A 27,813-nucleotide genomic window follows, 5' to 3' on the forward strand; every position below is an offset into this window, starting at 1 on the left:
GAAGGCGGGGCCGCCGGGCCCCTGGCGGTGGGACACCTTCGACCCCGCGGCAGGAAGTCGGCGCATAGCTTCCGGCGCGCGGAGATGACGCGTGGTCCACGCTTCCGCGTTGAGGAGCCGGCGGCTGATCCCGGGACTCGGAGACCTGGGGTCCCGGCAGGGGGGCGCCCTGAGGGCCCAAGGCGGGGATGCACCGCCGCGGGGTGGGAGCCGGCGCCATCGCCAAGAAGAAGCTTGCCGAGGTGAGGGCAAGAAGGAGGACCCACGGCCACCCCTGAGCCGCGAGGCACTGAAGTCTCTCGGAGCAGAGCTCTATACCCTCAGATCGCCTCCGCACAGAATCTGACACGGGCTTCTCGGGTCTCCGGGAACTAAGTTTCTCCAGCTTCCGGTGGATTGAAATGTCAGCATCCCTATGTTCACCAGCCCTTTCCCCCCACTTCCCCAAATTTAACTACAGACGAGTCGTCTATTCTACTTCCTCATCCCTCTCCCTAAGAAAAACCATTTAAGAGAGACCCCCCCTCTTTTCATACTTCAGCTGAGGCAATGCAAGTGGGAGCCTCCAGCGCCCACTCGCTCAACTCATGCCGGTCTCTTTGTCTGACAGGCCAAGTATAAGGAGCGAGGGACTGTCTTGGCTGAGGACCAGCTGGCCCAGGTGAGTCGGTTCGAGGGCTCCAGGCAGGAAGGGAGACCCGACAAGGTTGGACAGGGCGCCTTTGATATAAACTATGTTACCGAGCAATGGGCTCGCTCTGCTCTCCGCGATCAGAGACAATCACAACGAGTTAGGGACTGAGAAACGGAGTTTTAATTCGATTAGCTGCCGTAACCGGAAAGATGGTAGACTAATGTCTCAAAAAACCATCTTAAAAGATTACAGAATCTTGGGCAGTTATATAGAGAAAATGGACAATAAGCAGGGGGTCCAGGGATGTTGGTCTCCAGGCGTGACGGTTTCCAGGCATCACATTCCATTCTTCTGTCAGCTGTGATGGATACCTTGTAGGTGTGTTTCCTGCCTGTGGTCAGCCTGTTCCTGGAGAGAAACTCATAGAACAAAGTCTTAATTTATCAAGCTATTGGGGACTACATATGTAAGTGGAGGCCATAAATCAAGAGAGCATGTGAAGTTTTTAGAGTAAGTGCAGCGCAGTGAGTAGTCACACAGAGGAGGGGCTGGGGCCATTTAGTGTAACAAGATGGCCTCACTTATGCTCACTTACAACTAGATTGTTGGATTGAACTAAAAATAGGGTATTTGGCAAACCTCGATTTCTGGGCTGCTGAGGTCTTTTAGGTGACTTGCTAATAACAATGATAGCTAACATCTTTGAGTGATTACATGGTTATAGCGTCCCAGGCACATGTCCGTTTTCTTTACGTACACTATCTTTCTTCGTTCCTCCTGACAATCATATCAGGAAGAAACTCTATTCTTCCTAGTTTAGAATTGAGGATACTGAGATGTTCAGTTATTTATCCAAGGTTATATGGTTAGTAAGTGGTAGAGCTGTTTGCTTTAGGTCTTTTGGGGTTTTTATTTTATTTTATTATTATTTTTTTTTAATTTTTATTTATTTATTTTTCCCCCCAAAGCCCCAGTAGATAGTTGTATGTCATAGTTGCACAGCCTTCTAGTTGCTGTATGTGGGACACGGCCTCAGCATGGCCAGAGAAGCGGTGCGTCAGTGCGCACCCGGGATCGAACCCGGGCCGCCAGCAGCGGAGCGCGCGCACTTAACCGCTAAGCCACAGGGCCGGCCCGTGGGTTTTTATTTTAAATGCCAAAGAATAACATGAAAATATTGCCTAACCTGTGGCACCCACCGCCACCACCATCATCTCTAGGTGCAGACCAGAAATGCGTGTGAGTGATGGGGGTGTGGCTCCTGCACAGTTTCCTTGTTAACACTTCCCTTTTCTGTCCATGCCCTGAGTTTGCTCGGTTATTGTGACTGGTGAAGGAGAGGGAGGAGGCAGTTAAACCAGGAACCGGGCTCTTGAACTGAGGAAAGATGGTAGACACAGGCTATGTTCTTCCAAAGCTCCCACCCATAGAGGAGATGACATGGAGGAATCAGCTGGAAATGGTGATTATAATAATGTGTAAGTTTCTAATATGTAGCAAATGAGGAGATGTTGGGCCAGGAGTGGTTACTCTTGGGGCAGAAGATAGGCTTTGTTAGTTAGGGAAAGAGGAGTAACAGGACATCAGAAAATCCTCAAACCTTTTGTACTTAGCTTTGGGATGTAATCTGGTAGACCTACACCCCTCCCTCCGGGATTCTCTGTCTGGAGTTGATCCCCAAGGAGGTCCGTGACTCAAAGATTAAACAACCACTGCACACATAATTCATGCCAGGCTTCATTTTTCTCCTATCTAGCCTTTCTGTCAGTGGCTGAAGATTTCCAACTGCGTGAATGCTGCATTCCCTCATTTTTAAGACAAAATGGGGGCCGGCCCGGTGGCGCAAGCGGTTAAGTGCTCGCACTCCGCTGTGGCAGCCTGAGGTTCGCAGGTTCGGATCCCGGGCGTGCACCGAGGCACTGCTTGTCAAGCCATGCTGTGGCGGCGTCCCGTATAAAGGAGAGGAAGATGGGCATGGATGTTAGCCCAGGGCCCATCTTCCTCAGCAAAATAAGAGGAGGATTGGCATCGGATATTAGCTCAGGGCTGATCTTCCTCACACACACACAAAATAATAAAATAAACAATTATTATTATTATTTTTTGCTGAGGAAGACTGGCCCTGGGCTAACGTCCGTGCCCATCTTCCTCTGCTTTATGTGGGATGCCGCCACAGCATGGCCTGACAAGTGGTGTGTTGGTGTGCGTCCGGATCCGAACCCGGGCCGCCAGCAGCAGAGCGCACGCACTTAACCGCTATGCCATGGGGCTGGCCCAAAACAATTATTTCTAAAAAAAAAAAAAAAAAAAAAAAAGGATTATTAGGTGCACCTTCAACTTAATAACAGTTTTTCTGGGAAGAAGAAAAGAAGTACCACATTAGAAGTACACGTTGATTGTTAGATGCTTCCTGACTTTAGAACAGGGACATGTGGAAAAAAATGTGTATTTTAAAATTGAGGAAATAGTACAGCATCTCATTTCTGCTGACAACACTACTGTGAAGGAGAGGCAGGGATAAAAAGAAAGAGAACAGTAAACAGCATAATGGTAGGCCTGAAGGAGATAGGTTATTGCAGCATTTGCCCTGCCACTGAGCCAGGGACCTATTTTTGGCATCTGATTATCACTTGGCCGGGCTGCCCTTAACCTCCCCTTTGTCCATCCTACAGATGTCAAAGCAGTTGGACATGTTCAAAACCAACCTGGAGGAATTTGCCAGCAAGCACAAGCAGGAGATCCGGAAGAATCCTGAGTTCCGGGTGCAGTTCCAGGACATGTGTGCCACCATTGGGGTGGATCCTCTGGCCTGTAAGGAGTTGTCTCTAGGGGTCCAGTGTTCTCCTAGGGTTCCTAAGGGACAGAAGCTCACCTAGTTGTCATTCACTACTGTTGGGGTATCCTCTAGAAGGGCCGGCCGGGAGATCCAGAACATGTTGTCTTTAGGGAGTACCTAGCAGGATGACTGAGTGCCCAGTTTGATGGGAAAGATGGAGAGGCTGGAGTGCAAGCTGAGTAGTCAGTGTACATGATCTTCCCTTGAATGATCTACTGTGGAATTTTTTACGGCTATTTTTTCCCTTTATTAAAAAAAATTTAGGGGCCAGCCCAGTGGCACAAGCTGTTAAGTGCGCGCACTCCGCTTCGGCGGCCCAGGGTTCGAAGGTTCAGATCCCGGGCGCGCACTGACGCACCGCTTGTCAAGCGATGCTGTGGGGGCGTCCCACATAAAGTGGAGGAAGATGGGCACAGATGTTAGCCCAGGGCCAATCTTCCTCAGCAAAAAGAGGATGTTAGCTCCGGGCTGATCTTCCTCACCAAAAAAAAAAAAATTTAGTTTTAATAAAAGTTGTATGTGATCATGTAGTCAATCAACAAAGGAGAAAAAAGAAAAGGAGAAAGTAGAAGTCCCTGACCCTATCCCATAATTGCACAAATAAAGTACTGTTATCAGGTTAAATCTTTCTAGACACCTTCATCATATTTATAAACTTTTTTTTTTTTTTTTTTTTTTTTGGTGAGGAGATCAGCCCTGTGCTGACATCTGCCAATCCTCCTCTTTTTGCTGAGGAAGACTGGCCCTGGGCTAACATCCATGCCCATCTTCCTCCACTTTATATGGGACGCCGCCACAGCATGGCTTGCCAAGCAGTGCGTCAGTGCGCGCCCGAGATCCGAACCGGTGAATCCTGGGCCGCGGCAACGGAGCGTGCGCACTGAACCACTTGCACCACTGGGCCGGCCCTATAAACTTTTTTTTACGTATATGGGATTAAGCTATAATTACTACTCTATAACTTGCATTTTTCACTTAATAAAATATTGTCTGCAGTGGATTTTTGAATGCCAAGTCTGCATATTCTTTCTCTTAGCCTTGTCTAGACCATATGTCTCATTATATTTCACTGTATGCTTTGGGAAAGGAAAACTCATTTTTTATACAATCTTGAGCCAGAATTAGCAGCCAAATAGAAATGCCTTTTAGATTGCTCACCCTTTACAACCATCTGAGCCTGTTCTTTAGCAGGAATTACCAAGAATCAGATTGTATTGAGGCTCCTGAGTAGTCAATGGAGCAGAAAGATTTAAGGCTAGGCAGGGAAGAGTTCCCATAGGATAGATGTTTTAATTTAGCTTTGAAAGAAAAGATGTAACTAATGAATAACCTAGCTTTTGTCTGTCTTTTAGCTGGAAAAGGATTTTGGTCTGAGATGCTTGGCGTGGGAGACTTCTATTACGAGCTGGGCGTCCAGATTATTGAAGTGTGCCTGGCCCTGAAGCACCGGAATGGAGGTGAGAGTGGCTGGGTCCTGTGGCCTGGGCTTTGGACTTCTCTGAGATGAAGAAAATCTTGAAAGATGAGCTCTCCTGTCCTGCAATCTGTAGACCAATGAGGTCTTGAGAAGCTGTTTGGTCTTGAGAAGCATCTTAGCTGCTTCATGCAGTTGAGTCCATGGCACATCTCTGTGGCCAAGGGTAAATGGAATTACCTGAATGATTGTCTTTATTCTCCAAAGACCTTTGGCCAGGAAGGTCTAGCTGCTAGTCATTACAGAAAATAGTAGGGAGGTAGGAAATAGGCCTTTCCCCCTGATTTACGATGTGTCTGGGTTATGATTTGCTCATTAGTAATTATTGGCCTGCCCTGCATCTCCAAGGTATGGAGACTCTCCAGCTGAGTCTCTGTGCTCCCCAAAAGGTGGCCTTAAAAATGGTTATCCAGTGGTCTTATCTTAAGAAGCACATTGAATGGTCTGTGTTGAAGTTAAGTGAGAAAGAAAGAAAACTTAAAACCAGTTATAAATCATTGGCTATAAATAGACACAGCCTTGATGTCAAGAGAGCATTTATGGTTTTTCAAAGCTGATACGGCCTTTTTTTTTTTTTTTGGGTGAGTGAGATCAGCCCTGAGCTAACATCTGTGCCAGTATTCTTCTATTTTGTGTGTGGGTCGCTGCCACAGCATAGCTTGATGAGTGGCTAGGTCCGTGCCTGGGATCCAAACCCGTGAACCTGGGCCGTCGAAGCAGAGCTGAACTTAACCGCTATGCCACCGGGCCAGCCTCTGCCTTTTTTTGTTTGTTTGTTTAGCCATAAAGGTAATCCTTCATCTGCTTTCTGTCCCCCCTCTCCAATAGGTCTTATAACTCTGGAGGAACTACATCAACAGGTGTTAAAAGGAAGGGGCAAATTTGCCCAGGATGTCAGTCAGTAAGTCTTGCCTTCTAGCCCCTTGGAGTATAGAGAGCTCTTTAAAAATCAGCTGGAAATCTTTTCTCCCTACTGCTTGTATGTCTACGCTAGTTTAGGAATCATTTTTATTCCTCTTTATGATCAGAAAAAATGTTTTTATTTTAGAAAACTGAAAACACAGAGAGAGGTATTTCTCAGCTGAGAGATTACAACTGTTAAACATTTTGCCTTTTAGTATATTTCCTTCTAACCATTTTTTTCATGCATACATATATATATATATATTTTTTTTTGATGAGGAAGATTGGCTCTGAGCTAACATCTGTTGCCGATCTTCCTCTTTTTCCTTGAGGAACATTGGCCCTGAGCTAACATCTGTGCCAGTCTTCCTCTGTTTCATATGTGGGATGCCACCACAGCATGGCTTGATGAGTGGTGTGTAGGTCCACGCCCAGGATCCGAACCTGTGAACCCTGGGCTGCCTAAGCAGAGCACACAAACTTAACCACTACAAAATTACCCCATAATTTTTTAACATACTTAGGGCTGTGTACACGCTTGAGATTATTTGAGGTCAAGGAGACTAGAGTAGGCACTGAGAAAGGCTAGGGAAGGGGTTGAGGTCAGAAGATGGGGTATAAATTGACCTAGTTCACCAGCCTTTATGTATGACTCCAATTTTAGAAAAGATGAAAAAGCCTTGTCAGTATGTGGGCTGGAGATGTGGTCTATGCATTGTTTTCTGTGTTTTCTTTTTCCCTAATTTGAGTTAGTTGTCAATTAAGAAATCAGAAAATCTGGCAGTACTGGGCCTGTATTTCCAAATGGCAATAAGCAGCTGGGGTGCCCCCTTTAAAATGGGTAAGCATTCTCTATTTTGCCATAGTTTGCACTACTCTCTAATGTGTCTTACGTTCAGCTCATTCAGTCACATTTCCTGATGGGTTCCTATAGGCATATTTTGACCTGTGTCTGGTGTTGCAATAGTTTGCTGAATGGAGAGCCTGACTCCTATACCCTCTCCCTTGAATGTCCAAGCACCATTTGGTGCCCTTTAACCCTGCCTTTTTACTGACGTAGTTAAATGTTGTGCAGCTTTTTGAGTCTTCTGTTAGGGAATCCTGCCCAGGGCAGAGCTGAAACTGCATTGTTGCTAGGTCTGGTCTGCCAAGGATCTTTAAGCAGCTCTTCCTCACCTCAGAGATGACCTGATCAGGGCTATCAAGAAACTAAAGGCACTTGGCACTGGCTTCGGCATCATCCCTGTGGGCGGCACTTACCTCATCCAGTCTGTTCCAGCAGAGCTCAATATGGATCACACTGTGGTGCTGCAGCTGGCGGAGGTACTGGTGTGCTTTCTGAGAGAGAGAGAGTGCGCACGCGCACGTGTGTGCACGTGGGTGGATGTGCACGTGGGTGTGTGTGCATGCATGTCAGGGCGCCTGGGAGGCGATTCTGGAGCAGCTCTGATCTCCTCCCCATCACTTAGGTCTTGTGCTGAGACTGTCTAATGGATGCATTATCCAAATCTGTGCTTATTGAGCAGACGTTTATTGAGCAGCTACAGTGGAGAGCACTGGGTTAGGCTGTGCGGCATAGAACGATGGATACCAGATAGTTCCTGCTCTCAAGGAGCTTACAGTCTAGTGGAGTAGACAGACATGCAGACAACTAACTGTATTTCCTTGGGTAGACAGATTCTTTGATGTCTTTTTTTTTTTTTTAAAGATTTTATTTATTTTATTTTTTCCCTCCAAAGCCCCAGTAGATAGTTGTATGTCATAGCTGCACATCCTTCTAGTTGCTGTATGTGGGACTCGGCCTCAGGATGGACGGAGAAGTGGTGCCTCGATGCGCACCCGGGATCCGAACCCGGGCCACCAGCATTGCAGCGCGCGCACTTAACCACCAAGCCACAGGGCCGGCCCTTTGATGTCTTCTTAAAACTACTTTATGGATTCTTCAAAACAAATGTTTGATGTTGTTTACCATCCCCCTTTTCCTTAGCATGTCTTAAACATATACCATATTCCCCCAAATTCTTACCATGTATTTAGGGGAAGACATGTTCAGTTTTCTTAATTCTACAATGTAGAACAAAACTAAATAAGGAGGGCTTTTCTGGATTGGGGAATGGGTAGGGTGAGGCAGGGCAAGGGCTGAATATTTAAATATTTTAGATTATGAACAGTTTATGATTATCACCATTCCTTCCTCTCAGTTAATCATTCTGAATCTTCCCTTGTCATACTTGAGAGTTCTCTGAGAAAGTCTAAATTGGTATCTTAGTACCAGGGACTCCACTTTTTTTTTTTGTGAGGAAGATCGGCCCTGAGCTAACATCTGCCAATCCTCGTTTTTTTGCTGATGAAGATTGGCCCTGGGCTAACATCCATGCCCATCTTCCTCCACTTTATATGGGACGCCGCCACAGCATGGCTTGCCAAGCAGTGCATCGGTGTGCGCCTGGGATGCGAACTGGTGAACCCCGCCCCGCTGCAGCGGAGCGCGCACACTTAACCGCTAGCACCGCTGGGCCAGCCCCAGGGACTCCACTTTTTAAGACTGAACCCCTCAACCTTCCTCTGTCACCCTGAAAGTCACTTCTCTCTCGGCTGGAACCTCTAAAACATTCTTTCTCTAGGCTGTCTTAGGCTTCACCCAAGGGGAGTTCTTCCTCCTGTCTGGTTAAATCAGTTTCCTGGGCAGATGCTGGGTTCTAAGGAAAAGAACACTTTTTTTTTTATTGTGAAATTTTTGTTGTACATTATTATTTATCAGTCACCATATAAGCAGCACACTCTTAACGTACTTCCCCTTCCTCCTTCCTTCAGAAAAATGGCTACGTGACTGTCAGCGATATCAAAGCCAGTCTTAAGTGGGAGACTGAGCGAGCGCGGCAAGTGCTGGTATGTGACTGTCAGAATGGCTCAGAAAGAAGGGCCCCAGGTGGGAGGAGGTGGGTGGATAGGTACCACACAGGCAAGAACTTAAGCCTTGCTCTGCTGGCCTCTTGCCTTAAAGGCTACTGCTGCCACACCAGAAGTGACCGCAGCATTTCTCTGAAGATGCCAATGAGAGGTAGAACTCACAAAGGCAGACTTCTAACCCTGGCATGTGTGTAAAACCAGGCTGCCACTGCTGCTGGGGAGTCACCAACACCTTCTCTCTCTTCCTCACCTGGAGAGCCTGGTCACATGGTTAACAGAGTTTGTACTGGAAGTAGCACTATTAGTGCAGAGTGTCAAGAATTATTAACTACTTATGGTAATTACATATCTATAATGATATACTATTATATGGCATATTATATAGCTATAGTTTTATATATACAGATTTCATGGTATTAATGAAAGACGTATGTTGTAAAGAGGGAATAGCATGAAAATGTAGGAGCCCTGGCTTTCAATACCTTCTTCCTTATCCAGGCAATTAAACTATAGACTTAATTTCATCTCTAAAGTGGGGATAACAAACATCTGCTTAATGATAGTGGGCAGAACCAACCCATCTTGAGCATATTTCCAGCTGCAGGAACTATGAATCCATTCTAATACTAATATGGTTCTTCCATTATCTTCTCCAGTAAGGTTTACCCACGTCTGCCTGTTACCTAGTAGATTAACTGAGTGATCTCCATTTTGCTTTAGGGAGCAGGAGCCAGTGATTTGCTCAAGGCCATATAGCAAATATTTCTGTAGCCCCGCATTCCTTCCACATCCCACTTGTCTTTACCCTCTTTCTCAGCAGCACACGTTAAGTGACTTGGTGCCATTTTTCACCTCAGGCAAAGGTCAAGGCCAAAGAGGTCATTCCAGTTTGGTTTTGTTTGTAAATGTGTGAAGGCACTCGTGTAGATTTAGTCTGAAAACCCCAATGAAGCCAAAATAGGTTTGGGGATTGTTTATCTACCCTACTTGTCTGTGGAAACTCCCCTTTCTCAAAGGACTCTCCCTACCTTTTCCCTCCAGGAACACCTGCTGAAAGAAGGGCTGGCCTGGCTGGACCTGCAGGCCCCAGGGGAGGCCCACTACTGGCTGCCAGCTCTCTTTACTGACCTCTACTCCCAGGAGATCACAGCTGAGGAGGCCAGAGAAGCCCTCCCCTGACTTGTGGAGTATGGGAGGGGGCACACAGCAGACAGGGAGAAGAGGGAGGAGCTGTTGGTGAATAAAACCTGGACAACTTTGCTTAAAAAAAAAAAAACAGAAAAAATGTTCCAAGTTTTTTCTTCCCTCAATATTCTTTACCCATTATTTTATTTTTTTTAAAGTGCCTTCGTGGGCCGGCCCCGTGGCTTGGTGGTTAAGTGAGCACGCTCCACTGCTGGCGACCCGGGTTCGGATCCCGGGCTCGCACCGACGCGCTGCTTCTCTGGCCATGCTGAGGCCGCGTCCCACATACAGCAACTAGAAGGATGTGCAGCTATGACACACAACTATCTACTGGGGCTTTGGGGGGAAAAAATAAATAAATTTAAAAAAAAAAAAAAAAGTGCCTTCACATTGCATTTTTATTGGAGAAAACCTCATTTACCCAGTAAGGATAACCTGAGTAACAGATAACAGCGAGCACATATAAAATGACTTGCACAGGTCATCTACAAGTTCATGGTAGAGCTGGGCCTAGAATGAAGGCCGTCTGCCTCCTGGCTAGACAGTCTAGTCTCTCTGTAGCCCTGAGACATCAATTACACCCTCTGTTAATTCAAACCTTTTCCTTATAAAATGTTCCTTATCTCAAGCAGATCCTACTGGACCAGTAAATAACATTCACTCTTTCAGTCTCTTCCAGCTTCCTCTGTAGAGGTTCCAAGTTATGGCAGACTCAGCTGAGTGTGAAGGAAATCGAGGTCAGTGTTAAATGGTGGTTAGAGGAAAGAAAACAATGGAATTTGAGGGGAATCAACCAATAGCAGATGTGGTACTGTTTCTCAAATTCCCTACTAGCTTTCCCTCCTAAACTGATCACCAAGTCCCTCTAGCCTTAGTGGGAAAGGGAATCATTTACTGAACACTGACCCTGTGCCCAGTTTTATGTACACCTCATTTAATCCTCATAGCAACCTTAGAGTTAAGTAGGTATCTTTCACTTTGCAGGTGAGGAATCTAATTAATTTGCCAGGGGCCACCAGCTTAAGCAGAACCAAAGCTGGAGCCTAGGTCCACTAAGCCCAGAGCCCACATTTTCCTCTATCACGGCTGCGCAAGGCACAGGACATTTTGTGTGTAATTTCTTCCTATACACATGGTCAGCCAAGAGGAAAAGCCGCTGCACCAGAAAGCAAGAGCCTTCAATAGCAAGTAGGGAAGGTGGTGATGAGCTGGGAGGCCAGTGTTAAGCCCAGTCTTCGTAGTCTGAATACTAAATTCCTAAGGGCTGCTTTAGTACCAGCAAACTGAAAACCCAATGGTTTGGATTACCCATACTAAGACACCCTTCCCTTAGTGGGGGATACATAGTCTTAAGCCCATCTCTACCTCTACCTGCCCTTGTAGGACATGCTCACTTCCCAGTTTTCTGAATAGGTATTTCTTGTGAAGCAACTGAGGCTAAGATGGCATTCCTCTCCTTGACTGCCAGAGCTACAGCCTCAAAAAAAGGATCCTATTTCTGGTTGGTGGAAAACTCTTATCACCAGTAGTCCTGCTTCCACCTACATCACGTAACCCAAGTTTTCAGCTTCCAGACAATTCACTGAGCACTTTCTTTCTCCCTAACAGTTTCAGGCCTAGGCGAGAGGTGTGATTGTCGAGATGATCCCATTCTTCCTCTTCACAAACCCTCCCACACCCACAGGCACTTCCTCCTTCTGCCAAAACAAACTTTATTGCACCAAAAAGAAAAAAAAAACTTCATTTATGTACAGTCAGATATAAAGACATCTCTTTGACTCCTGTGCATATATTTCCTCAACTCAAGATTAGGGCGTAAAAGTCAGGCCAGTATGCCAGACATGCTCTGTCCATGGCAGGGCCAAGGAGAGGATTGTCACTTGAAAGTGGGAACACTTAAATGGATGACAGACAACACTGGACCAACAGACCAAGGGCATTCTTCTAAGCCCTGTACTAGCTCTGGGAATGGAAGAGGGAAATTGGAAGCAGGGTTCCTTTCTGAGTCTCCTTGTGCGGAGACCCAGCCTTCAGGTATTCGAGATAAGCTTCCGTTCCCCAAGCCTACTTCCTGTCCAGTTTCTCTGCTTCCTGCCCTCCCAAGTAGGACATTCTCCTTTGTGCCTAACCCCCTTCCCAACTCCCCCAGGGAAGTCCCATGATCCACAAGGCAGAGGCCTTCATAGCAGCGGGCAGAGCAGGTACAAGTTATCCTCTCCCTGATGTGTGGCTGGATACTGACTGAGACCCTGCGTCACGTGGATCACCAGTACCCCACCGGGAACCATAACAGTAAGAATCTGGAAAGTACGGGAGAACACATCAAAAAGGGGAACGATGGATTCCCTCAATGCCCTGTATCACAGGGCACCTAAAGCACATTTTTCTGAGCCAACCAGCTAAAGGATCACTGCAGCTAAATACAGATAGATAAGCAACACAGCCAGGCAAACACCCATCAGAGCCAGTGACAAAGAGCAGCTGGGAAGAAGGGGCAGGGGAGGGCAGGGGAGAGCAGGGGAGGAGTCTCTAGAGTCCCAGCCCCAATCCCCTCTGCCATTGGCTACCCTTGCTCCCCACAAGTCCCTGGGCATTGAAGTGAGGAGGGGGGACTACAGGCTGGGGTGAAAATACACAAGGACAGCCAAACAAAATACAATGGGACTAGCATTAGTCTCCCCCCGCACCCACCCTCCCCCAGGAGAAATACCCTCATTGTGACTAGTATTTAGGAAAATCTGTAAGAGACTATTCTATGTAGTGGCTCTAATCCCATACACACAGCAGCTGCCTGTGTTGGGAACTTTTCAAATCAGTGATTGTGGGAACAAACAGCATTTTCAGCTTCTTACGGTGCCTGTGCAGGCTTTACCAAGACCTCAGTTCAGTCCCAGTCACATTTACCTTCTGTCTTAAATCTAAGAAGGGGTGAGGAAACAGGGGGCAGGGGAGAAAGGTGCTCAGGTGCTAGGTAAAGCTTACTGATCAGCAGCCTAGACTCCACCACTGTTCCTTCTCTTTGGTCTGTCTAGAACAGTGACTATAAATTAGGAAAAACAAAATTATGCTGGCCTGTGGGAAATAATGGCGGAAGAGAGGCAGGGAGGAAAAGGGCACTGGGAAGCCCTGCTTCAAGACTGCAGACAGACAGACAGACAACCACCCAGACTGCTTAAATGTCACAGACAGCCCCCCACCCCAAGCTCCCTTCCAGATATTCCCATGAATCATTTGGGCACTCTCCCTCTTGGAATTGCCAATTTCTGCCTCCCACCTATCCCTAAGGAGCTGGCCATGTGGAGAGGTGTGTTGGTTGTTTTGTTTTTGCCAGAGGCCCTCGCCCTAGGTGCTCCTGCATAGGTACCTTGGCCTCTGATATGGGATGAAGATAGCCCCAGATGCTCGAGAGCCGAGGAGGTCAGATCTGGAACAGCCTCCCCACTCCCACACCCTGGGATCCGAGCTTGCTTGGTTCTTGCCATCCTGCAGGATGACGTCACGTCTGGAGGGAAATACACAGTGCCTCTCCATCCCTGGGGTGGGGGGAAGGGACTTTTCTGGGACTCTCAAGTTGGGGGAGGAGAGAGGGGAACAGGGTCTAAACCCTCAGGCTCCCGTGCAGGTCTGTCTCTGTCCCAGACGAGCTGCTATCAGAGTCCATTTCGGTGTTCTCATTATGGAGCCTCTCCAGCACTTTCTGACGAATCAGTCCCAGGCGCATCAAGAGGGACTGGTAGTCAAAGTGGCCGCGCTTCTCTCCAAAAGGGTCCTGCGGGGGAAAGGAGACAAGCAGGATGGAAGATTCAAGTCTGGGTGGCTCACCCTAGAGACAGCAGCTTTGGGCCCATGTGAAAGGCATGCTCAACCTCTGAGTCACGGGAATAGAGGAGGGCGTGGCATAGATAGCTCCGAACAACAGACAACATAATCCTTGTTGAAGAATATTATGGCATGTTTACCACCCCAGAGAGGTCTGACTTGGGCTGACATTAAAATGTGTTTGCATTCCTCAAAAGCAAGCCAATGTGGAGAAAGGGGCACAGTAAAGGCATGATAGATAGGGAAGAGAAATTAAAGACCGGCAATGTAATCGTTACGTGTGCCTGTGTTTTCAATTACCTCATAAAAACCATAAAAGGGGAAAATTATCCTTTATTCCCTATACTCAAAAAGCATAACTTGCTTTTCTAAGGTCGTAGGTAGGTCTAGAACTCAGGAGTTCTGACTTCCACATAAGCACCTGTAGTCTTCCCCAGGGACCATCACCAGATTCCTGTCCAGGTTTCTGGGTATCACTCCAGGGCGACCTAGCCTCAATCCTAGTCCTTGTCATTAGATCAAAGATCTCCCAACATTAGGCAGAAAGGGGTTGACTGTCAAAGTCTCAAAAGTAACTATGGATGAGGTGGAGGATAAAAAACGAATTTAAAATGCTATACAGGGACTGTGGCAGCAAAGGAGCATTGCCAGGGTTCAAACAAGTGGAGACCTCTTTCCTTGGCAGTCACAAAAAGTTACACTATTTTTCCTCTCACATTCTGTCTGCTTCTCCCACATAAACTCCCTCCACACTTCTGCCCACCTATTACCCTCATGATCAAGGGCCAGTGGACACAAGTCACAGTCACTGTGATTACAGCCTGCATTTTTCACTTCTGAGGGTTATATTCCCCAAAGGCTGAACTCCACACTTACTCTGGAGCTGTCAATTTTCCAATCTTCCTTCTTTCATCATTGGCTCCATTTCCACTCACTCTCTTCCTCCCCAGATACTGCTCCTCCCTTTCCTTCCCTCATTGCGAGTTATTTTTCCTTCACAGACTGAATACTGCAGATGCTGCTGGATACCAGCAATGAGAATTCCTGATGGGGAACACACTACAGCATGCATCATCTTTGATATACTCTCAAAAAAGGGGCAGGCAACAAGTTAACCCTGAGCCGGCCTTGCCCTTTGGGTTTCAGTGTGGTAGGTAGGTGGAAAGTCCTTAAGGAAGAATAGCGAAACTACCATTTCTAAGCAGCACCCAGGCAAACAAAACATTTACTCCTACTGCTGGTGGTGTTGGGTGGGTGGAGGAAATAGTCCAAGAAGAGCTGGAGAAAACCTTAACAGGTCTTAGTCACTTATCCAAGTCACCACATTTCTAAGCAAGACCACCCAGAAATGATCCAAAAGACATAAGAACTGGTCCTTCAGGACAGGAGGGTTCTCACCTTCTTACTAACCAGGTCATTTATATTGGAGCTTCTTTACAATTTGGTTTAGTAAGAATCTTTTATTTTTTTATTTCTTTTAATTATTTATTTATTTTCCCCCCAAAGCCCCAGTAGATAGTTGCATGTCATAGCTGCACATCCTTCTAGTTGCTGTATGTGGGACATTGCCTCAGCATGGCCAGAGAAGCAGTGGGTCGGTGCGCACCCGGGATCTGAACCCGGGCCGCCAGCAGCGGAGCGTGCGCACCTAACCGCTAAGCCACGGGGCCGGCCCAGAATCTCTTCTTTAAAAGAAGCTTAAATTCTCCATTTTTATTGGAAGGGGAAGCGTACCTCCCCAGTAGAAGCACAGAATGAACAACTGGTTACCATCCTTCTAATAGGAATCTTTCAACATAGAACACTGCATACCCAATGCTTCCCTAAGCCTTCTTTCTCTTAGCACCCCTGTGCTAGGGATGGCATTCCAATAGATGACTCATAATCCCCAAGATTCTGAGAGGGCTGAAGGTTCTTGGTTTGAAAAGACCACTGAAGGGTCGGTCCAGTGGCTTAGCAGTTAAGTGCATGTGCTCCGCTGCTGGCGGCCTGGGTTCGGATCCCGGGTGCGCACTGACGCACTGCTTCTCCGGCCATGCTGAGGCCGCGTCCCACATACAGCAACTAGAAGGATGTGCAGCTATGACATAGAACTATCTACCGGGGCTTTGGGGGAAAAAAATAAATAAATAAAAAAAATTATAAAAAAAAAAAAAAGAAAAGACCACTGAACAAGAAGGGAAGGAGTTGCAGGATGATTCAGATTCCACTCATGAGTATCTACTTTCTGCCACGAACTTAGAACCAACTCCATATGACTTTAGGCAAGTCAGTCTCCTCTCTGGGCCTTAGCTACTCAAATGAACCAGGTTCCTCTGGCTCTGAATTCTAGGACAGATGTGGATGTCACCATTATGGGGGATTTTACATGGTCTGCTGTAAGCCTCTGAGGTCAGCAGCAGGGGCTGCATTACCTGCATAGTCTGGCCTTGAAGGTGCAGGCGATCTTTGCAGGCCACCTCATAGAAGTCATAATACTCCAGGAAGGACTTCTCCATCACCCCTCTGGAAAACAAGCAGAGAAGCTTATGTTAGGAACAAGGTGGGGAGGGGTCACCTCTTCACTATCTAACTTTAATGCCAAACTAAACAGCTAGAGTTCCCAAGCCAGATTTGGTTTCCTACAGAAATCTTTCTATGCAAAAAGGAACAGCTGACCGCCCATAGTCGATTTCCCTTATACCTTAGGGATTATCAAATGAGAATGACTGTTAATACTGATCATTCGAATTCCAACTTCAACTCATGACTTGCTCAATCTCATCTGTTTGCCGTAGGCCATCCCTAATCCCAAACTTTAATTCAAAATTCTCCTGGGAAATCTGTTTCATTAACTCTGTTCATCTCTTTTTTTTTTTTTTTTTTGTGAGGAGGACTAGCTCCGAGCTAACATCTGATGCCAATCCTCCCCTTTTTTCTTGAGGAAGATTGGCCCTGAGCTAACATCCGTGGCCATCTTCCTCTACTTTATATGGATAGACGCCGCCACAGCGTGGCCTAACAAGCGGTCTGACGGTGCGTGCCCAGGATCTGAACCTGTGAACCCTGGGCCGCCGCAGCAGAGTGCGCGCACTTAACTGCTTGTGCCACCGGGCCGGCCCCTGTTCATCTCTTTTTAATACTCAGAAATAAACATGAGGGGGCTGGCCTCGTGGCGTAGCAGTTAAGTGTGTGCACTCTGCTGCTGGTGGCCCGGGTTCGGATCCCGGGCACGCACCAATGCACCGCTTGTCAGGCCATGCTGTGGTGGCGTCCCATATACAGTGGAGGAAGATGGGCACAGATGTTAGCTCAGGGCCAGTCTTCCTCAGCAAAAAGAGAGGAGGATTGTTAGCTCAGGGCTGATCTTCCTCACCCACAAAAAAGAAACAAACATAAACACTAAGAAATGGGTTTACTATGAAGTGCTCTACACCTCATTTGGCTGTAGAACAATTAAGTGTCTTTACTATGTCCAGGTCCTCATCAAACTGGGTGCTCCCTGAGGCATGGACTACGTCTTTCCCATCAGGCCTGGCACTCTCCAAGAACAAAGCAGCTCTCTGAACTTCCTCTTGGGTAACCCTCAGCCACTTGCTCTTGAAAAGGATGAACCGCATCTTTCCTTCTTCTCTATCTCCCTCTGGTGCCCAACACTGGACTTTGCCCCAAAGGTTCTCAAAGGTACAAACCAGCTAAACCTCCAAAAGAAATACCAAGTGGGCTCTCTTGACACATACCGTAGGGGTTCAGGGCAGGGACACTTTCCTTCCATCATGTCACAGACTGCCACTCTGATGGTTTCATGCCGAATGCATTCATTGTAATTTTTGCTGTCTCCTGGATGTCTCTCCTGTAATGTGACACACACCACAGCATCCAAGTACAAAATTTATGCAAAGAGGAAAGCCAATGGGAAGAGACTTCAGGATTAGTATGGGGTACGTGACCTGAGCTAATGAACTGAAGGGATACCTTTCCCACTGTACGGCAGATGCATGAAGAGCAACTAAGCCTTCATTTTTGAGACCATTCACCTCCCCTGGTGCATACCAATACCCATCTTGTGTTATGGGTCATTCGATCTATAAACAGCGAACTAGATCCATGAAATTTTGCTAAGTCTGAAGATAAAAGGCCTCTCAGGTAAGGATTAAATGGAAGACAACCAAATATAAGAATGATGGTGGGACAAAAAGGTATAAATGACACTAGAAGTGTCAGTGTGGAAAACCTATAGATGTCAGGATGCTTCCTGGTTAACTCCTTTACATGTCTGCAGGATTCCTCCATCACTGAACCAACTATTACAAATCTATCAGTAGGAGAACCTGAAATTTTCAAAAGAAAAACTCCAACTTTGGTCTATAAAGCTAATATGAGCATGCGGGTGTGCACAAAAGGGAATACAGTCTCCCATCCTTTAACTCTCCCTTTGCTCTTCAACGCTCCCCCCTCCCACCAACCCCAGGCAACCAGAGCCTTGGCCTCTGATAAAAACAGATGATGAACAGGAAAAGATATCTATCTTCAGCCTATCATCATAGTTCCCAAAATGCACCACAGCAAAATCACAGGGGTGCTGTGGGATATTTTAAACTTTTTGAGTATTCAACACCCATGAAACACCACAAGAACCACTAGCTGGAAGTAGTAGTTCAGTTTTAACGTTAAACTGCATTATATTCTTTCTGATGACATATTATCTTTGTGAAGCTGGATTTTCAGTCACTATGATAAACAGCAAGAAGCATATGACAACAGTAGGCATCAGAAGTGGGTGTTGAGTCCAATCTGATTCTAAGATTTTAAAAAGTTGTGTGGCGTTCAACAACTGTACACATCCTATTATTAAATCATAGTTATTTTAAAAAGAGGGCTGGCCCGGTGGCATAGATGTTAAGTTCACATGCTCTGGTGGCCTGAACTTGGCGGGTTCAGACCCTGGGTGCGGACCTATGCACCACTCAACTGGCCATGTTTTGGTGGGCATCCCATATATAAAAGGAGAGAAGGACTGGCAACAGATGTTAGCTCAGGGCCAGTCTTCCTCACCAAAAGAAAAAAAAAGAAAGAAAGAAGTTGTTTGGACCTAACTACTTAACAAATGGAATAGTTGGGCATTTCTTTCTGCCTGGGGAATTGTGAAAAAACTACCAAGATGACAGGGTGCTGTGAACAAAGAACATTGGGAGTATTAAGAATAGAAGTCACATTTTTTTTGTGTGTGTATGTGAGGAAGATCAGCCCTGAGCTAACATCCATGCCAATCCTCCTCTTTTTTTTTGCTGAGAAAGACCGGCCCTGAGCTAACATCTATTGCTAATCCTCCTCCTTTTTTTTTTTTGTGAGGAGGACTAGCCCTGAGCTAACATCCAATGCCAATCCTCCCCTTTTTCCTTGAGGAAGATTGGGCCTGGGCTAACATCCGTGCCCATCTTCCTCTACTTTATATGGGACGCTGCCACAGCATGGCTTACCAAGCGGTGCGTCGGTGCACGCCCGGGATCCGAACCTGTGAACCCCGGGCCGCCGAAGCGGAATGTGCACGCTTAACCGCTTGCGCCACTGGGCTGGCCCCTCCTCCTCCTTTTTTTTCCCTTTTTCTCCCCAAAGCCCCAGTAGATAGTTGTATGTCATAGCTGCACATCCTTCTCGTTGCTGTATGTGGGATGCCACCTCAGCATGGCTGGACAAGCAGTGTGTCGATGCACGCCCGGGATCCGAACCCGGGCCGCCAGTAGTGGAGCACACACACTTAACCGCTACGCCACGGGGCCAGGCCCCAAAGTCACATTTCTTGAATTTCCAAACAAGGAGAGACCTAGAAATCAGCTCCTTGGTTAGCCAGTGGGTCCATATCCATTTCTACCTACTCCTGAAATCAAATACACTATTTGGAAAGGATGGTTTAGGGAATAAATTTTGTTCATTCTTAAAGGGTATTTTCCTTTGTTCAGGTCTATAAAAGAATCATCAATGTTAGTGTTACAGTTTCAAATGAATTAAACTGTTTTAATCGCTTAGACTAAATTATCATCTTTTGGGAATATCACTGAAGTCTTTTCCTGTGCTCTTGAGTAATCCTGGAAGGCACTCTGGAATGATGGAAGAACTCTGGGCTCCAGGGCAAATACTGGGTCCTACCCTGATCTGTGTGTCCTTTCTTTTGTTGTGAGGAGGATCAGCCCTGAGCTAACATCCACTGCCAGTCTTCCTCTTTTTCCTGAGAAAGACTGACCCTGAGCTAACACCTGTGCCCATCTTCCTCTATTTTGTATGTGGGACACCTGCCACAGCATGGCTTGATGAGCAGTGCATAGGTCCGCGCCCGGGATCCAAACCTGTGAACCCTGGGCTGCCGAAGTGGAGCATGCGAACTTAACCACTATGCCACTGGGCCAGCCCCTGTGTGTCCTTGTGAAAGTTAATCAACCTCAGAGAGGTTGATTACTTCACTTGAAAATGGGGATAACAATATTTACCTCACAGAGTTAGTACGAGGATTAAGTGAGAAATTATATATATAAAAACTTGGCAGTGTCTGGCATATAGCATACTCTTGGAAAATATGAGTTTCCTCTGCTTTCTCTTGGGCAGTGTTGACTAAAATATTCTTGCCCCACCTAGCTCCTTTGGCTCTGCAAGTAACAGTACTTCATAACTCCAAAAGAATGTCTGGCTCAGCAGCAGTTACTAGGGAGCACCTTAAGGTGATACTCGAGAACGGAGGCATATAGAAGAACCCAAAGCAGGCTCAGAATTAATTTCCAAATGACTCTACTGACTTCCACATGGTAGATTAATCCAAGTAAAATGGATTTAACTTGACAGTGTTACTGTAACTTACAAGGAAAAAAATTCATTATTAAGGAGCACACATGCCAGCTCCTTTTTTCTCCTGTGACAAATTTAATACATGGGGCTGAGGCAGCTCAAGAAAAAAAAGTCCCTTAAGCAGACCTCTCAGATCTCTTAAAACCCAATGTTCCACACCCCAGAGCTGGGCGCACCTGGCCTTACCTGCTCAAAGCCAGGCTCATTGTGATAGGGATTCTCAGTCATCAGGGACTGGATGGAGATGAGCACGGAAGAGATGCTCTGGGCTGGGCTCCAAGCAGGGCCAGTCCATGTACTGCAAAACACATCAGAGGGAAGGGAAGAGGATGAGGCAGAGAGATGGGAAAGGCCCTCACAGAAAGACCAGTGCACAAGTACCCTGGGTCCTGACAGCACCAACTTAAGTGACTCAACGTTTCTCTTTCACTATTAATACTCCGGACTTTCCCAGCCTCTGTCTCACCCTCATTCACCAGAAATCAGTCAACTGCCTAATCCTCTTATCAAGTGGGACAAAAGAAAAGAGGGTAAAGCAAGCAAGATAACTTTGAAGGGATTTTCTTTGGGCTAGGAAAGAAACAGTAGCCAAGGAAGGTTCCGTTCATCAAAATGAAAGGAATAGGGTAAGAAAACAGTTCCAAAGGCAGTTTAAATGTTAACCTCTGTGGATGTCAAAGAGCTTATTTATTTATGGGTGGTAATGGAGTGAGGAGAGAGAAGCTGAGCACAGAGGCACAGAGGGCACTGAAGCTATCTGGTTAGAGGCCATGTGGTGGGGTTGATGTTCAGGGATCCAGTTCTGTATCAAGCCCCCAAGGCGTGTTAAATTCTCTGAAAACTACAGAACTCTGCCAAAGGACAGGAAGGGAATAAAGGGCATTTCTAGATTGTGGGGGGTCTAAAAATGATATACGGAAAATATCTTGAACGTGACAGAAACGCCAAAATTGCTTCTCTCTTTCATAAACCTAATCGAATCTTGGGAGGAGGGCAGCTTGGATATTAATGACATTTATTTTTAGCTCAATTAATTGAAGAGATGGCACCTGAGCTGGAAGCTGAACACACCCTGAGCCGGGACTGGCTTGTTGAAGTTAACCAGCCACCTCCCTTTCCCTGCTGGACTTGAGGAAAGCCCAAGTGAGTGATGCCGAACAGAACCTCCATCAGAGCCTGCTCTTCATGCCTCTCAACCTGCTCTCTCCTCAGCTCTGCTCTCCGAGGAACTCCAGACCCTGTGCTCACTAAAGCGTCACATATTCAGGGATTCAAGTCAACAGGGTAAACTTCTGCTAAATTTCCTTTGTCACTAAGTCAGCCCAATATTTTTTCCTAGGTAGGGAGAAGAGGTATGAGGCTGATAAAGTGAAGATACTCAACTAAGAATGCAAAGGAACCTTCTACTCTGTGATTCCTCATGTCAAATTTTCAATTTCAAGGTAGCTTCTCCTTTTCCAGTCAACACACTTTTCCCACTTTTACCCCACCGTCTTACTTCCCGTTTCTACTGTGAGCTGATGTATGCTCAAAATAGTTTTATATTGGCCTAATGAAGGAGGACCTAATACAAAAACACTTTCATGAACAAATTTCATACAGAAACAACTACTAAATTTCCTCACCATTGTGGGTTATATATACCACTATCCTACCAGCAAAGACAATTATATACACTAATGAGATAAAGAACTTCTCTAAGGACAACCTCCTTTAAAGGACTTCCTCACTGCCACAATCACAGAACACATCCCTGGATCTGAGAAATTAGAAAAAAAGAATCATGTCTCCAGTTTGTTTCAGCTGCCTTTTCCCCACACAAACCTGGAAATGTACTGGACAGGAAGAAAGAAAACAGGGTCATCAGTTTGGACAACTTTCTCAACTTCAACCTGCATTTGTTCTCTGCCCCAGCGAAATTCAGACCACACTAAAAAGACCAATCCAGAATATGCTAGAAGACATTTCCATTCTGAATTTTTAACCCCCAAGGCAATTAAAAGGGAATGGATGAGAACTGCATGAAGTGAAATCTCAGTAGCACCCAGAAACAAAATATACTTTAAAGTTCTGTGTTTCATATCTGATGTGATTTCTAACTTCAGACATTTTTCATTCAGTTGTTAAAATATCATAATCATCATCATCACCACCACCGCCTCCAAAGCCACTCATTGAGAGACTCAGAAATAAGCCACCCACAATCTTGAATGGCACAGATCTGCAGCCTTTCTCAACCTGTTCGGAAGAGAATTAAGCCCTGACGCCCTAAGCGAGTGGTTCTCAAACTGGACTGTGCACCAGAATCACCTGGAGGCTTGTAAGACACAGATTGCTGGGCCCCACCCCCAGAGTTTCTCATACACGAAGTCTACAGTGGGGCCCCAGAATCTGCATGACTACAAGTTTCCAGGTATTGCTGCTGCTGCTCAGGGGAGCCACTTCACTAAGGCATCCATTGTATGTCATGAGTTAACTTCTGTTTTGTATCTAGAATGATACTAGTCGTGTACCATCCTGGGGAGAATTAAGGAAATAGTCACTCCAATCATCTTCTGTGTTCTGTGGTTCAGATGAGGAACGCTGGTTGATAAAGGCTGGCCTAGAGTAATTATTTGCTGACAACCAACTTGGCCACTTAGAAGTCTCCTCTTACCCTAGAATACTCAAGCAGACTTTCCCATTGCGGTAGAAGTTGGGGTTAAACCTCACTGTGTTATTGCCCGTTGTCATCAGTTTGACCCGAGGTGGGTGGATGGGATAGTCGGGCGGACACCGAAACACGAACAGGAAGAAACCCCCTTCATAAGGAGTGTCAAATGGGCCTGTGATCAAAGCATGAATCTGCAAAATAAAACCCCATCTCAAAATTGTGAGGTGATGTCCCATCCCAACCCCTCCTGGCTTCCACTTGCTACCCATGCCAGAAGCAGGACTCTCATCTGGTATCCATATTCCACATCCTCACCATGCAGAATGAACAGCCTGTACTCACTGACACTAATAAATATGTTTGGAATTTGAAGAAATCCCATTACAGTGGAGTGGCATCTTACTCATGGGTTACATTCTAAAGTTAGAGCGCAATGTGAAAAACCGAATCTAGTCAAAAATCACCCTCGAGTGTCCCTGAAAACTCCCTTAAAGCACAGTTGTTGTTCAGACTTTCCTGATTGGTGTTATGTATAACAAAAGGATAAAACACCAATGTGCAAAATATAATATGCATCTGTAAAATATTACCCTAGCATGCTTAATTTTAAGAAATATATACACATTTTTACTGAGTACCTATGTTTGGATTTGCCTAGGTTAAACATGCGGATGATGGAACTCCACCCTCCATTTATGTGGCACAAAGAGGAGGGAAGATGAATGGAAAAGAAGAAAGGGATTGGAGGCCACAGCACCAGTGCCAGTAAGGTGCAGAGCTGAGGGCTGTGATGGAGGCCTAGGGTGTCTGCTTTCTCTGCAGAGGATCAAACCTACTCTGGAGGATGTGGCTCAGGCAGCATCCAGCTGTGTCAAAGATATAAAGAAAAATGGGGAAAACTCAGGGTCCACTCGGAGCCATTAGACCACCCCTAGAACTTTCCCCAACACTGTAGGTTAAAAAAAAATCAGCAGCACTTACAACAGACCACTAAATTCTCTTCCTCCAGCCATGATTATTAAACAAGATTTTCCTTCCTGAAGGGTGGAAAACCTGAACTGACTCAGTTATATTTCTTCTACAAAGGCTCCTAGCTTAAGTCTGCTCAGAACTTAAATACAAGAGGAAATGGACCTGCAGTCCAAGGCCTCAGTCTACAGTCCCTCCCTGGCCCGGTGGCACTCTGGATGATCTTTTAGCCCTCAATCATTTGGAATAGCCAGCTCAAATGGTATCGACATGACATCAGTTCTGGGACCCCAGGGACTAGCAAATTAACACTGATACTTGACTGAGGACAAGATGTCCCAGGAAAAACATTTCCAACCACATAAAAAGAAAAAAAATCAATTTAAAGGGAAACCTACTCAAAACAAAATAGATATACCAACAATACAAAGTCTGAATTTTTACTGTAAGAAATTTGAAACTATGAGTTTTCATTTAAACAACACTAGATTTAGGAAATCTGATTTCTTCCTAACACCAGTTTAAGTGAAAATTCACTTCTGAGTGCAGAGCGCTCAATGACAGAGAAGCCTAGGTATCTGTATCAGGGGAATCGAAGCTTTCTCTGCGTTTGTGTGTGGAAGACAAGAGGGGAATGGTCTTTGGGGTGGAAGGGATATTCAAAAGCAACCAGCACAGACAGGAGCCTAAACAAGGCCCTTTAACTACAACACTGTTCACTCAAGCTTGCCCCATGCCCAGCCTTCTCTGCATCTGATTTACAGCACCATACTTAAAGGTCAAGAGTGGCAGGATGGGGGAAGAGTTGGGTAGTAGAATCAGTAGGGCAACCATATAATTTATGATCCAAACTGGAGCATTTTTGAGAGTGAAAAAGTGCCCTATTAATAGTAAGGCTCGGACGATAGGTGGAAACTGGGATTTTCCAAGCCAACCAGGACCTACTGGCACCCTCATGACAGACACCTGTTCAAGACTCTGCTCCACCTCACTGTGTGACCCTGGGCAAGCCACTTACTCTCCTGGGAACTTGATTTCTTCATCTATGCAATCGGAGATGTGAGCTGGATAATCTCTTTTAGGCTCTTCGAACTTTATGGGCCCGATTTCCCAATAACCCCCGACCCCCATCAAGTTACATACCTTAGTCATGTCAACAGTATCAGGTACAACGAACATTCCTGGAGGAGGCTCCTTATAAATGGACATGATATCCCTGTATAACACCAAGAGGGGGTGGGGGAGGGAGTGAGGGAGAGGAGAAAAAAGGGGAATCCCTTGAGCAGAACAGTTGTTATCACCTCAATGAGGCCAGGGTTCGAGAAAGTGGTGCTTGGTACCACAAATGTTTGCACTGTCTTGTTGGCTGAAAAATCTCAGCTGAGTACTTGTCAGGCGAGCAGAGAGCAAATTATTATCAAAAGGGCATTGTTTCTTCAGGGGGAGGGTAGGGAAAGGGGAAAAAAAAAAATCAAGAGATCCCAATGGCATCAGATGTCACCCTGGAAAAGCCACATCCCATTCACTCTCACTTCCTCCCACAAGGCAATTCATTCACTCCCCACCTCCAAGATCCCAGGTAGTACGGCTGAATGCTAAACGAACAGTTTTCAGTAACTGGGAAGGCATAATCAACTCCACTAAAACACTAATTCCATAAACCACACAGTGGACCATTGTTGGCAAGGGGATTATATGAAGCAAGTGAGCTAGCAGGGAGTAGTAATGGTCTTCTTGCCCAAGAGACTAACAGTGTAGAGATCTCTTCAGGCTGCCAAGGGGACCCTCTGAAATTGCTGTGAATCTCACATCCAGGAGATGCCATGTAGCGACAACTACAGAAGATGAGAGGATTTCGAGGCGATATCTCACAAACTAGAATGGATCAGCTGGGAGTAAGGGTCTAAAGAAGGACATTCTAGGTAAGAAAAGTCTAGGGACTTGCTAGCATACACAGGGACATAAAAAAGTGCAAATAAGGGACAGAGCAAAGGAAAGAAGTACTGGCAGAACTCAAAGGTATGTCAGGATTGGAAGACTGAAATGGCTGAAGGAGTACCAGTTGAGAAGGAGTGCTGAGTTTCTTAAGTTAGAGCTGGCAACCCTGATGGAGCTGGCGTCCTGTGTCAGGCACTGGGCCTGGTACTTTACACATAATGGGCTATTTAATTTTTATTACAACCTTGAAAGGTACGTAGAGACACCTGAAGACACCTGGAACTGGGGAATGAGATTACCTAGATGAGGATGACAGTGATGGGGGCATGGGGAGAGAAAGAGTCTGGTCACCAGGAAACAGGTTTCAGGATTAATAGCAGCTAAAAGACATTACCCCTTTCCTATCTGATAGGTACTATGCTAAGCATTCTTGCTAAAATATTATCTAATAAATGATATGATCTAAGATCAGTCACCCAAGAAATAAGCAGAGAAAGGACTTGGGCCTTTGTTCCTCTATTTGAATTGGGTATATTCGCTTCAGAAAAGTAAACCAGATGGCCCAGAGGAAAAAATACCGGAGAGTCCTGAGTGGGATATTACAAACCAGAGTGAGACTGGGAAGAGGAAGCCTGAGCTCCTGGAACAGGTGTGAGAGTGGATAGCTTTGGGGTTCTAGAAAAGTGGTTCAAGGGAAGATTGCGGGTATGTGATGGGAGCGATCAAGACTTGGGGAGGGGACCATGTGAAGCGGGTTTAAGGAGAAGGGGAATAAAAAGGAGGTTGGCCTCGAGTTTGAGGCCGGCAAAGCAAGCTGTGTGTTACAAACGGGGCTCGGGAGGAGACGACGAGGGGGACCGAAGGGTGGGGCCTCGGGCAGCATCTAGCAAGGCTGGGGTGTGTAAGTGGGGAAACCAGCGGCGCGGAGGGCGGGAGGGGGTGTTACTGAAGCGCGAAAGGGTCGGGTTTCGGGCGGGAGGTATGGGGGAGGGTGTCCGGGCCGGAGGTGGAGGGCTCACGGGAGGTGGCCGAGGGGCGGGGTCGGACCTGGGCACGCGAGGAGGGCTTTGGTGCGTGTGGGGCTGGGGGCGGGGGAAGAGGGGACTTGGATCCCGACTCTCCGGGCTGGCAAGACGTGGGCCTTGGAGCTGGGCCGCTGCGAGGGCAGCGCGGAGGCAGCGGGGGGACTGTAGTGGGAAAGGGTGGGGGGCGGGGAAGGTCGAGCCCCGGAGCTCCAGGCTGGGGGAGGAAAAACCCCGGCTCACCGCTTGATCCGGAGTAGACACTGCGGCGCGGTTCGCTCGCCGTCCCAGTCGGAGCTGAGTGTGGGGTCCCAGTGGCTAAGCAGCGCGGCCCCATGGGCAGCGGCCGAGGGCGGGAGCCCGGGCAGCGGAGCCAGGCCGCTCCCCGGCCCCCCGGCCCCGCCCGCTGCCGCCGCCGCCGCCCACACATCCGGCAGGAAAGGCGGCCCGAACCCGCCGCCGCTGCTGCTAACGCCAACAACACCAGCGACGCCGCTCGCCCCGGGGCCCGCCGCCCCGGCGCCCGCCGTGGCCGTCGCCGCCTCCTCAGTCGGACTCTCCGCCATCGCTGCTTCGCTTCCGGGACTGCTCCGCAGCACGTCCGCCGACCAGAGCGGCCGCTGCTCGCTCCCGCTCCCGCACCACCGAGAGCCG

The 27,813-nt window shown here is 46.9% G+C and overlaps 2 protein-coding genes across 3 annotated transcripts; one reads left to right on the plus strand and one right to left on the minus strand.

Annotated features, from left to right (window-relative positions):
• Window positions 1-88: 88 nt before the first annotated feature.
• On the plus strand, window positions 89-12,767 carry SNF8 (SNF8 subunit of ESCRT-II). 2 transcript variants are annotated; one of them, XM_004434642.3, is made up of 8 exons: window positions 89-242; window positions 611-661; window positions 3,307-3,445; window positions 4,823-4,927; window positions 5,773-5,845; window positions 7,029-7,170; window positions 8,662-8,736; window positions 9,799-12,767. In XM_004434642.3, exons 1-8 carry the CDS (start codon window positions 189-191, stop codon window positions 9,934-9,936), a joined length of 777 nt encoding a protein of 258 aa, XP_004434699.1. In that variant the 5' UTR covers window positions 89-188; the 3' UTR covers window positions 9,937-12,767. The 2 variants fall into 2 exon arrangements, with proteins under 2 accessions (XP_004434699.1, XP_087297151.1); XM_087441025.1 differs by lacking the exon at window positions 89-242 and adding an exon at window positions 253-403.
• UBE2Z (ubiquitin conjugating enzyme E2 Z) lies at window positions 11,638-27,813 on the minus strand. Its single transcript, XM_004434641.3, has 7 exons — window positions 27,403-27,813; window positions 25,343-25,415; window positions 23,234-23,421; window positions 20,764-20,875; window positions 17,481-17,593; window positions 16,176-16,266; window positions 11,638-13,711 (listed from the first exon to the last, which is right to left on the minus strand). The coding sequence occupies exons 1-7, from the start codon at window positions 27,723-27,725 to the stop codon at window positions 13,541-13,543; spliced, it is 1,071 nt and encodes a 356-aa protein (XP_004434698.1). The 5' UTR covers window positions 27,726-27,813; the 3' UTR covers window positions 11,638-13,540.

The sequence above is a fragment of the Ceratotherium simum genome, chromosome 16, assembly GCF_057802395.1.
Source record: "Ceratotherium simum simum isolate JZ-2026a chromosome 16, ASM5780239v1, whole genome shotgun sequence".
NCBI classification, from domain to species: domain Eukaryota; kingdom Metazoa; phylum Chordata; class Mammalia; order Perissodactyla; family Rhinocerotidae; genus Ceratotherium; species Ceratotherium simum.